At 36.5% G+C, this 12,502-nt stretch overlaps 1 protein-coding gene across 1 annotated transcript in view; it reads right to left on the bottom strand.

Moving 5' to 3' along the window:
- The window catches only part of LOC134672226 (uncharacterized), a 33,734-nt gene that overhangs the window by 15,173 nt on the left and 6,059 nt on the right, over nucleotides 1-12,502 (bottom strand). Inside the window, exons 8-11 of the mRNA XM_063530127.1 lie at nucleotides 9,792-9,887; nucleotides 7,156-7,956; nucleotides 6,272-6,568; nucleotides 2,610-3,778 (exon numbers count right to left, since the gene is read on the bottom strand). Coding sequence (XP_063386197.1) covers nucleotides 2,610-3,778; nucleotides 6,272-6,568; nucleotides 7,156-7,956; nucleotides 9,792-9,887 — 2,363 coding nt within the window. The remainder of the gene's footprint in view (nucleotides 1-2,609; nucleotides 3,779-6,271; nucleotides 6,569-7,155; nucleotides 7,957-9,791; nucleotides 9,888-12,502) is intronic.

Here is a 12,502-nt window from a genome sequence, read left to right as displayed (position 1 = left end):
ATTAGACTAACCTATATAGTAGGTAGTAGGCCAGAGATATAGTATACAAAAGTACACTGGCCCAAATTAAGTAATATTATATTTCAGAATATAAAATAATTTACAATCTTGCTATTATTGAAATATAAACAAGTAACAATTATCCTTAGTTCATAAGGAGGATAAGTATACCTAAATATCTAATAGATTCGACAAAGTGTTGATTCTAGCATTGGATAAAATAGGTCCCTCTTAAAGGGCCTCTGCGCTGTGGCTTTGGGGCCACAGGCGCCCGGCAAATGGTCGGGAACCCCCTGGTTTCCCACAGCAAATAATGTAAAATCACGAAATAAGCACATAAATTTGTATTTCGGTTAAAAGCACCTATGCGATGAGCTAGGGTTTCGAATTAAGTATCTGATTCCTTATAATTTACACACTGAATAGAGAAAACTGAATATTCAGAATTAAGCAATGTCTATGAATAGTTTACAGAAATTAAGCCACTTTAGCGGTCAGAACCAATAAAGTTTTAAGGCTTATGTCTACCAGTAGGCACCAGATAAAGTAAACCACTAAGAAACTACTCTTACTACATATATACAAATTATTGAGTAAAATTAAGGTTATGATAGCTAAACATGAATTTAATTAGAATGACTCTGCAAATATTATTGATAAAGTTCTGTGGCAATTCTACACAAGAACACCACAAAGCGTCATAACTAGTGCCACAGCGCAGTGAACAATGAGTGTTGTGGCTTAAGCTCTCATAGTACCTAACCTTCACACTTTTAAGTAAGGTTTATTTATGTATGTACAGTGACTTGCGTTCTCGTTAGTAAAGCATATAAAAGGGTTAAATGCATTTTATAGCTATAACTATAACCTATAACCAAGTATATGGCTTACAGTCATTAAATAAATTTAGTGATTCCCTATGACATTTGAATAAGTACCTAATTTTATTAACTCTGTTTGTGGTGATAGTGATATAACGAATAATTAAAATATTCGTCTACCTAATCCCGAGGGATTCTGGAAATAAGAAAGGTCCTGTCCTTGTTATATTCCTGCAACTGCTTACTTTACTATTATAGATAATTATTATCAAATTTGATAAGAATTGCGACTTATAAATAAAAACTACTCTAGTACGTTATTATTTTTATCTTTTCATACTTGAATTACATTACTCCTTATAACAGATGTTGTATGCTCTTTGAAGAGTAGACTGACTTATCACATCTTCTTTTACCTAGTTTTCACATACCTACATTTAAGTAATTAAGTATAGCACCCTTGTGGTGACTCACTTATTCTTTTTGAACATTTATAAGTACATTAAGTACGTATACAAAATGTTAAGTTAGTATCATAATCATAATATAATGGAATATCAAATTGTATGCTTTACTAAATACCTCTCTCCTCACAGGTGTTAAAATAAAGGGTGTACTGCATAATTAATTAAACACTCATAATATAATAATATTACATATACATAATAAGTACATGTATAATCACATTGGCTTGGCGTCTTCCCACCACCAGGCGATAACAAACACGTCTCAATATTATTATTAGGTTCCGAATAGCGGTACAGTTGTTTAATGACAGCGTTTTACACAAAAATAAAACGCTAATTAAATAACTTACCCTATTCGGAACCTAAAGTTTTAATCCTGCCTGGTGTAATTTTGAGACAATGAGTTGGAAATTTGTTTTTGCGACAACCGCCAAAAAGCAAACTGCTGTGTGGTGGGAGTGTGGGAGAGAGAGGGACGTATATGCTAGAAAAGGACAATACGACCGACAACAGGGTTGCCATTCTCAATATTATTATTAGGTTCCGAATAGGGTAAGTTATTTAATTAGCGTTTTATTTTTGTGTAAAACGCTGTCACTAAGTATACTTATATTATCTTCAATTTTTCTTTTGCTCGGTGATGCAGTGGGTGTTGAAACTTTAGCCAAACTTAAATTTCGTTTCTTTCTTTTTACAGTGTCCATAGTTTTCCCAAAATTTGGAGATTGATGCACTTTCGCCTTGAAAAAGTTTGTAATGGCCAATTGTTGTGACATATTGTATTACACTGGACACGAAATAATCTGAACAGAACGTAACATAGGTACTTCCTACCGAAAACTCATTTAAATGAAAAATATTAATAAATAACACGTTTTACTTTCCTTGTACGTTCGCTAAACATTTCGCTCGCAAAAACGCGAACCACAGATTAATAATATGTAGCTAGCTACAGATGGGACAGTGCCCTTGTGTTAGTTCCCTTTACTGCAGTTGTGGCGCTGTTAACTTTTCTAATCTGTGGCACTTATTTGACAGTCTAGACTAGGGATTTCAAGAATGGAACTTATCGATATCGATATTCTTTAGTGTTGTGACTACGATAAAAAATACGATGAATGACAGGAGGGTCTTTAACCTCTTACCGCATGTAATAAAAATTATTTGTTTAAATTTGAACTTCAATAGAGTTGAATATCACATCCGCCATATATGGCATTGTATGCGGTAAGGGGTTAAAAAATACTTTAAAAAAGGAGAATAAAAATAAAACTAGAGAAGGAATGTGTTTATACAATATTTATTTTCAATCTTTTGTTGCTTTTTGTCGCAAACGATGCGCTTTGTACTTTTTATAAGCAGTAACATGCAAAGTATGCATTTTTAAAATATATTTTTCTTCGATTTTGCCGTTTAAAATTCTATTGATGATATTACACCAGTTGTGTACCTGTAATCGTATTATTAAAGTCATAAAATATTTTTTTATTAATATTTTATGACTTTTGCACCCCAGCCAAGACAAGTCGCAGCGTGATTTTATTAAAGCAATAATATTCTTTTTAATATTATTTGAATGGCATGCCGCGTTTAAATAATTGTGTATTATTTGGGCACATTCCCTATACAAACATACTATTCTCGAATTTGGGTAATTCAAATTGGCATTTTTCAATCTCTTGTACTCCCTATGTTTAATGTATTCATGGATCCCTTGCTTTTCTTCTGTTGTATAACTTTTTGCACATTCATTACAGTTTGCTTTTTTTGTTATTTTTCGGCATATGTATCCCGCCGTATACGCGGACGTTTGGACGTTCATTCTTTCAGTTATAATTTCTCTATAATTAATTTTGTCCTGATGGGACAAGGGGACTGAAGACGATGACGGCGTATTTAAATTTCTGGGCCTGTTTTCTTTCTCATCCTGAGGTGATGTTGTCAAGAAAAGATTACCTAAATTAATTAGGGTTTCGCCGTCATCGTCTTCACAGTTCATTGATGTGGACTGTGGAGCCAAGATATTTGAGAGGACTATAGATTTAAAAGAATATATAAAAGTGTTTGCGTCGGGATTTACATTTCTGTAATTAATTGCTCTTATACGACCAAAGAAGTTTTCGATCGGATCCTGATTGACAAAACGAGGGTAAAAGTATTTTACTTTGTATGTAGAAAATAATATTTTTGACAATCCAAGGAAACTTTTTAATGTGGTTATCCACCCTTCCAAGCACGGAACGCGTACATGCCTTGGCTGGCCATTACGTATCGCCAGTTTGCTGTGACGGTCTAAAAATGACATACTTTGCAATGTTCTTATAGCATTTAGCCAAAAATCCTTATGGCTTGAAGTTTCTTTAACGGCACATCTGAGTTTGCCTTTGCCTTGGCCTGGCGATCCATTGACGCTGTCAAAAAGCTCGTCAAAAAACAAGACGACCGCAGCTGTCGTCTCCATCGTCTCTTGTGGACTATTCACTCGTTTGTCTGAAAGAATAAATTGGTATCTACAATGATGCTAATAAAACATATTATGTAAAATACAACTATGTTATAAGTAATGGGCGGACGACGGATGCAATTACATCAAAATCATGTTGTCTTATTTAAACCAATTTTAATTACGTATATCGTTTGACATGATTTTGACGTATATTGCATCCGTCGTCCGCCCATTAGTTATAAGGTAAATGTACTGGTGCTCGACGCGGTCCCAGTACATGTCATCTTGAAACTTAAGTTATTGTCAATAGAGGTGACAGCAGGGTGTCATCTATTGGGCATTAGCATGTCGAGCACTAGTATGTTTACCTTACTTAGATTTTATAAACATGCTATGCAAATAATGCATGGCATGGCATTATTATTAATATCTGCAATGTCCTGCCGCCAGCAGCACTAGCACAAACTGTAAACCATAGAGTATTTTATATTATAGTCGTACAGTCAGCAGCAATAGTTGCTAAGCGGGTGAGGTGTAAAGTGTAATTCTATGGAACTTGCTAACTATGTAAACAAAAGTCACTAGTAAATTGACATACAGAGACAATTTCAGTATGGCGGTTTGTTTACATAGTTAGCAAGTTGCATTGAATGACACTTTACAAAATGATCTTGACGCGACTTTATTGTTAAGAGAATAAGAGCGCGTCAAGGTAATTTTGAACACCTCGCCCACTTAGCAACTTCTGCTGCTGACTGTACTATACCGTAAACACTTATTTGACAAGTTTTCACAGATTATTTGTTACGAATAAATATGGCATAATGCATCAAGGAGGTTTGTTTACTGTTCGTGCTAATGACGCCCCCCTACGAAGATTTTTGCGTTATATGCCCTGGGTTCTCTTATTTATCGCCGAAAATGGTATGGCCGATTATCACTTCCCAACTCACGTTTGGCGGAATTTTATTTCTCCGAATTTTCATTTCCAAACTTAACAAATGTTTTTTTTTTATTTGCCAACCGCACAGTTACCAACTAAACGTTTGGTCTGTGTTTTATAATGTCAATTTTCAAAATGCCAACTTTCATGTCGTAGAATGTTTTAGTTGGCATAATATACACTTAGTTGTTTCTTGTCTACCAATTGTTTCATTTGGTCAGACTGTGCCAAAGGGGGGCCGTTTTGTAGGAATAACTTTTCTCTAAAATCAAAAATGGCCGAGATATTTGACACGTTTTTTAGGTTGTTGAAATAAAAATTACCTCGAAGACTAAGGCGGGAGCAAAGCTCCGCCTTAGTCTTCTAACCTAACCATATCCAAGTCGGCTCTGCCCAGGAAGGTCTTGCTCGCTCGCTTCGCTAGCTCGCTGCCACTGGCTTCAAATATTAAAATATACATTATAAAAAGTCGTACAACTCGGCCATTTTTGTTTTTTGGGATGTATCTTTTTCTTATTTGTAACTTGCCTAATGTATGAAAAGCGAACTGTAGCTTCAACGAAACGTTATTCGTCCAAGAGTTGTTCGACCAAGTGAAAGATTTGACAAATGATAAGTCTCCCAAAAGTTTAGAGGCGTTATAATAATCTGCTTTACAATAATTCTACCAATTGAAACGTTGTCATACAAAAATTTGCTAATCGTTAGTTGTCAAAGTGAAACGTCGGCGAAATGTTGGTTGGCAAATGAAATTCCGCCAAAAATAGTTCTGCGAAAAGGCAGAACACCTATGCCCTGCCCTGTTACTAAGTAACCAAATTAACATAAAGACGGCTTCTTAACTATACTATAAATATGTGAAATAAATAATGAAGCTAGTTGTGTATGTAAGTGGAAACATGTCACACAGTCACAAGTATGCATAGGACATAGCATTACTATAGTATTAGCGAGCAGCCCCGGCTTCGGACGGGTTATACAAAACCTAAACATTTTTAACCTTCGTCAAAAGTCATTCTTCAATCAAATCGTCAATCAGTGATTCTTAGATAAGATTATCAACAGAGTATTGATAGGTGAAAACCGCATGAAAACCGAACATACATACTGACAGACGCGGCGGGGGACTTTGTTTTGTAACTGATTTTTCAAATAGGATACCTACAGATGTCAACTTAATACAATTTTACAAGATGACAGCTATCACCATACTCACGCATTCAAAAGTTAGGATTAGGACTAAAACCCACACCATGAGTCACTGACAGTGTCTAAACAGACGTATATGCTAATGTCAATGTAATTTACTTTCTATACATCTCGCTCGCACTAACACGCGAGTACGAGCGAGATGCATAGAAAGTAAGTTAACGTTTATGTCAGTACCAAACTGGTGGTAGGCACATAGTTCCGTCTGTGCATGATGTTTTCAAACGCGTCGTTTTCTAGCAAAATATGTCACATAGTCGACTTTAAGAGAAGATAACTTTTAATAGGCACAATTTATCCCTAATTCTTATAAAAACTTTTTGTCGATATAATAAAAAAAAGTTGTTCAAATACTTAAATATAACTTGGTAGTTGGTAGACTTACGAACACTGTCGGTAAATTTCAGCATTGCAGCAGTTCGGGCGCTTAAAACTTGTGCCGCCATTTTCACTTTCATCTTTTTTATCTTCTTTGGGTCTACGTGATCTGCCGTCAGTCTCGGTAGCGCTCTAGTGTGGCCGCCTTGCATATCCGTGTCGTACACATATAAAATGTCCTTCCACGACGCCGTTTTCCCATTGAAGATAATATCCTTGTCCAGGAAATTGTTCCGGATTGATTTTAATAAATGTGGTGGGTCATGAAATATAAATAAATCATGTCCAGCTACATGTACTGTATCTGAAAAGAGTGAAAATAAGTTTAGAGTGAGAACCATAATCTGTGGGTTTTTAATCTCACTGTGAATTTAGAATCCATTTTACGAAGTTATTATAACGGTAAAACTAACTTGCTCTTAAGACGAAAGTGGAAGACCCTTTCGAAATTGCATTTTCATACAAACGTAGAACTCATCTTCCTCTCTGAATATTAACATTATTGAAAATATTCTGATATAATTTGTTGTACATATTAAGTATCAACCACACCCATGCCCCTATGTTTGATTTTTTTATTATTGATATAAGAGTTAGGACTGTTAGATAGGTATTTAAAAAAAAATATGAAATCTGTTTTTCGCTCCTATTTTTTATAACAATCAAATCATCAAAAAAGTCAAACGTAGGAGGCCATAGCTTTCCTTAATATATACCAAATTATGTAAAAATATTTTCCACAATGTCAATATCTAGAGAGGAAAATGGGGACTATGTTTGTATGAAGAAACAACCGTCCCCTTTCCTCTTAATGCAATAGGTTTTTGACGATATTCATTGCCAAAGAAAACAAACAGCCTATTGTAAGAGTAAAATTTAGATAAAACCCACCACATGGTCTTTCTTCGGGTGTTTGTAGTCGAGCGGTTGTAGCTTGAAGATTTTTAAAACATGACCGGAATGTTGAACCCTGATCACACACTAGGGCAAGAGGTATCAGGCCAGCCTCAGAAAGCCTTGGAATGATTTCTTTTAATATCCTTTCCAAATCTGGTGCAGAGACAGTTCCGGCACAAAAATAATAGACTATGCTTTGTCTCCACGATGAGCAAATGCCTCTAACCATAAAGACAAGAGCGTGGTCGGCAAATTTTTGCTTGCGTTCTCCCGCTATTTCTTCGAAGCCGTTTATAACATCTTTATTCTCATTGTATATCAGATGTGGCGTCAATGCTACTTCATCAAACACCAATGAACACAATCTCTTTGACGTCTCCCAGTTTTTCGTGCTCTGTTTAATGTGATCAAAGACTTTTTCATTTATTCCACATTCGAATACAATTTTTTGCGACAGACGTGCTAATGTTCTTTTCGTCGGTAAAGCAAAAATATTTTCTAATAATTTATATCCCTTGGGACTTTGCTTCATCAACGCGAGCGCGAATAATTTGTCTTGAAAAGTAAATCTTCTTGCCATCTTGTTTTTTCTTGCAAGTCTCAGTTGCATTAACAAAAAGGCCTTAGCCTTTTTGTTAAGTTTTTCAAAATCCTGAAGAATATCTAGGCTTGCATATTCATGTGCACTTTGGAGCCTTTCCGCTGCTGGTTGACCGAGACTCTCTGCAGCGATTTGTTTCGTCTTTTTTATGTAGCGTCGAGTTTTTGAGTTAAACTCTCGTACTGACGAAGTATCTGAAATAAATTTAATTAATTAATTATTTCCATATCTATAGAAAGGTGTTACTTAGGTATATTCAAAAATATTATTGATAGCTCGAATGATGAACAATAATTTTAACTAGAAATTTGATATGTCCAACTTTTTATTATTGATACTAGCTTTAAATTTCGACTATTCTTGCAATAGTTATCTGACATACGTCAATTACGTCATACTACCTATACTATCGACACCATTTAAAAAACTCAATAAAGTTGCGTTGTTTTATTACAGAGATCATATGTCCACCTTCAGTCACCATCATCGGGCCAGCTTAATGGTTCAGTTGACGTCAAATATATGTTTCCATTTTTCGGTTCCGGGTTCAAATCCTGGTAAGGACATTTCGCTCCTTGAGAAACATAGTGTCACTCATGGACCTATATATAATACGGACGTAGTTTTGCTAAGACAAAAACTGTGATTCCATCATCCACCAATTTCCTAGTATTTACGCGTGACACACACACATTGACAGTTATCTCAATGCCCTCATCCACCAATTTGCCGTCAGACGGATCGAAACGTCAGTGAAGTAACTTGTCCAAGAAAAATGAAAAATATGCCGGCATGCGTAGTTAATCCTGCGAGAATTGTACCGATCGAAAGAAAAAAAGTGACGGAATAACTTTTCATAGCTATTTTTATCAATTATCACGGTATAGTGCATAAAATCTCCATATTTCATTGTTTATAAATGCGAAACAGGAGTGTGACCAGTAAGTTGAATAGGGTAATTTCCCGAAACTAGGGTAATTGATGCCCTTCTTATTAAATCATTATGTATATAAGAGATCATTTAGGATATTTAGGTAAATAGCTAAATTATTGATCTTGCATTTCAAACTAGGTCGGTCTGGATTCAAACATTAGGATCAAACATTATTCATGTAAACGTTTATTTGTTATGTAAGGTAAACATACTCATGGTGCTCGACGCGGTCCCAGTCCAGTACATGTCATCTTGAAACTTAAGTCATTGTCAATAGAGGTGACAGCAAGGTGTCATCTATAGGGCATTAACATGTCGAGCACTAGTACATTTACCTTATATTTATTTTTAGTTTAAAACCAGATATGTTACAAGTTAAATATCATTAGGTATTGAAAATAATGCGCATTTTCAAGACCTATAAATTCAGTTAAGTACACACTTTTTTTATTGTCTAACGTAAAACTGTCCTATTTTAATATTTGAAAACAAGGACAATATTCAAAATAACTGTTTCACCATTAGGGGAGAATTTGTAATACATGGTATCACTCGTCTACACGCACACTTTCAAACCGTGCGCCATTGCAGTGTCACAGTTTGTCTTAAGTGTCATTCCCTCCGTCAAATATATAACTCTATGGTGTCACTATACAAAATTAAGAACCCTTCGAATAGTGACGTTGTTCCATTTTTGAAAAGTTGAATTTTCAGGCACAAATCATTTTGTATAGTCACACTATGTTTCTCAAGGAGCGATTTGATTTGTGAGTTCATCACAAATATTCGCTGCTGAGTTACGGATGTTTTCTATGTATTTAAGTATTTATCTATATCTAACTATTATTATACATATAATTGTCGTCTAGTATCCACAACACATTACAATCCTTATTGAGCATACTCTTGATAGATTTGTGTAAGATTGATGTTCATATTTTTTTTATTGCCCTTACCGGGATACCGGGATTCGAACCCATGACCATCGGCTTCACAGGCAGGGTCACTACCCACTAGGCCACACCGGTCGTCCAATTATTATCAATTGTCATATTGTTATTAAATACTTATATGGAAATGGATTGAAATACACACCTTTCGTGGTAAGTTGCTTTGACGTGTGGGCCAACGGGGCATTCGTGGACTCTTTGCTGGTGACAGTGTCTGACAATTTGTCAGCGACATGTTGTTCTGAAAAAGGCAGAATATTAAATGATTTTTTTGTTCGGTACCTATTAAAATTTAGATATCCTTGTTGCTAACGCTAACTAGCGCACGGTAGTGTTTGGTAAATTGTATAGGCAAATGCACATTTGTGTAAAGTATTTGATATCATAGTATTGCCAACGTCTTAGGCTGCGCTTCCAACAGAGATGTACTTGTCATGTACCAATAGGAACACTTCATTTACCTATCCTCGCTCAGCACAGCACTAATGGATACAGCCCAGCAGCGGCGTAGCGTATGTGTTTGCCGCCCGGGGCCGACCAAAAATTTGCCGCCCCCCGTTTATGATCAATATCTTTATACCTTTAACCTTTTGGCCGCCGGACCTAGTCCGCAAAGACGCTCACTCACACGCCAGAGTAAATTCTAAGTAAACAACTAATAAAAAGTTTAGGGATTGCAAAATGTGATATCGATATTTACAATTTATGGTAAAAATCTTCTCAATTTGGCTTTGTTCTTAACCAACTTTAATTTATTTCGAGAATGCCAAAAATTAACATATTTTTTACACACGACAATGTTAAAAATAAAGGTCTTTATCATTAAAAACAACCGCTAAACAATATCGATTCATGACTTAATATCACCGCACTAGGCTCTACGAGAAGTCTTGTATACATGACAACGGCGCGCATGGACTGCCCGCAGTGCAGACCGACAAGGACCGTTTCCGCGCGGATTAAGTAATAATAGTCTCTAGGTCAACGGCGTAAGCGCTTGTCGGTACGTAAACTTTATAAGCGTATGGTTAGAGCCGCGCATCGTGTGTCGATAATATAAATGTACCGGAACTGCATTGGGGAAAATGACACGTGGGTTGAATTGTCAATGAGTGAAGAACAATAATATTGGAAAAGGGTGGGGATCAGAAATGTTCAGGAATGCATGTTTCACATTCGACATGTTCCTTAGAAGAGCTTGTCAGTTCCCGTATTACACCCGTACGTACCGTCCGTCCGTATTACCATAATAATTTTTCGTCAATTTCAAAATGTTCAAATAGGTAACATTCTCATAGTTAGGCGACACTGACTAGTCCGAGCGTCCGCCTGTAGGTACCATTCTTGTGCGAAGCGGTCACTGCAAGGTATCACTCCCCACTACACTATCATCTCAAAATGAATCATTTGTTCTGCAAATAGACCACAAGGATAGATTTATTTGTCTGACTCTACTATGGACAGCTGAACAAGTTCCCTGAACTCCAGCTATAGTTATGCCTGTCTCTCTCTCGTTTAACGTATTCTAGTTACTAGTTATCACCAATTGGCATTTAACAGGTGTTCAAATGCTTAAATAAAACCAGATTGGCCACTTGATATTTATTTTGAATATTCTCTAGAGATGCACCGGATATTCGGTTACTATCCGGTATCCGCCCTATCCGGCCAGTATTTTAATATCCGGCCGGATACAGGATAATGCCATACTATCCGGCCGAATACCGGATAGTACCATTGCTTGATTTCGGAGCAAACAAATTGGATTTAAGAAACAGTCACGGTCATAATCGTACTTGTTTATTATTTTAAAACAATTTAGAGATTCAACTGACTTGCACGCGCACTCATTTCGAACCTAGAAATGTGTCCGCGCGAACGTTCACTTAGAAACAGGTCAAAACTGCCGAATGCGCACCTGAAAAACCGAAATGTAGGTGCAGCTCTGCTGGCCGATATTCGGCGGCCGGATACCGGATATTCGGCCGATGGTCAGGCCGAATATCCAGTATCCGGCCAAACTATCCGTTGCATCTCTAATATTCTCATATCGAGTTAACATTCCCATCCCTAGCTGTCTTGTATACAAGACAACGGCGACGAGGAACATGAAAAACGTTGAAAACTGGAGCAATTTTTTTGATTGCCTTATTATAAAAGAATGGATTTATTTATCTGCTTTAAATGCAATTATTTAAAAAATCAAAGACCTAAAACATTAACACGAGTGTAAAAAAATACTACAATTGATGTTTTTTCACATTTACCGAGCGGTTGAATTTGTGTCTTGTATACAAGACAGCGGCGCCAGTGTATCGTTCTATCGTTGTCTTGTATACATGCCAACGGCGGTCAAAGGGTTAAACGAGCAATTCTTGTATATTTATTTATTTATATATTTCGGGGATCTCGGAAGCTGCTCTAACGATTTTCAATGAAATTTGCTATATGGGGGTTTTCGGGGGCGAAAAATCGATCTACTCGTAGCTAGGTCTTAGCTCTGAGAAAACGCGTATTTTTAAGTTTTTATAGGTACGTTTTCCGAACAAAACGCAGTCGCCCAGATATTTAGTTATGTAATATAGACAAGACATGTCTAAGTAGAAGCGCTGGTGGCCTAGCGGTAAGAGCGTGCGACTTTCAATCCGGAGGTCGCGGGTTCAAACCCCGGGTCGTACCAATGAGTTCTTCGGAACTTATGTACGACATATCAATTGATATTTGCCAGTCGCTTTTCGGTGAAGGAAAACATCGTGAGGAAACCGGACTAATCTCAATAAGGCCTAGTTTCCCCTCTGGGTTGGAAGGTCAGATGGCAGTTGCTTTCGTAAAAACTAGTGCCTACGTCAAATCATG

Source organism: Cydia fagiglandana, chromosome 16 (genome assembly GCF_963556715.1).
Source record: "Cydia fagiglandana chromosome 16, ilCydFagi1.1, whole genome shotgun sequence".
Lineage (NCBI taxonomy): Eukaryota > Metazoa > Arthropoda > Insecta > Lepidoptera > Tortricidae > Cydia > Cydia fagiglandana.
The sequence above is the reverse complement of the archived record's forward strand: the minus strand, read 5'-3'. Positions and strand labels throughout refer to the sequence as shown.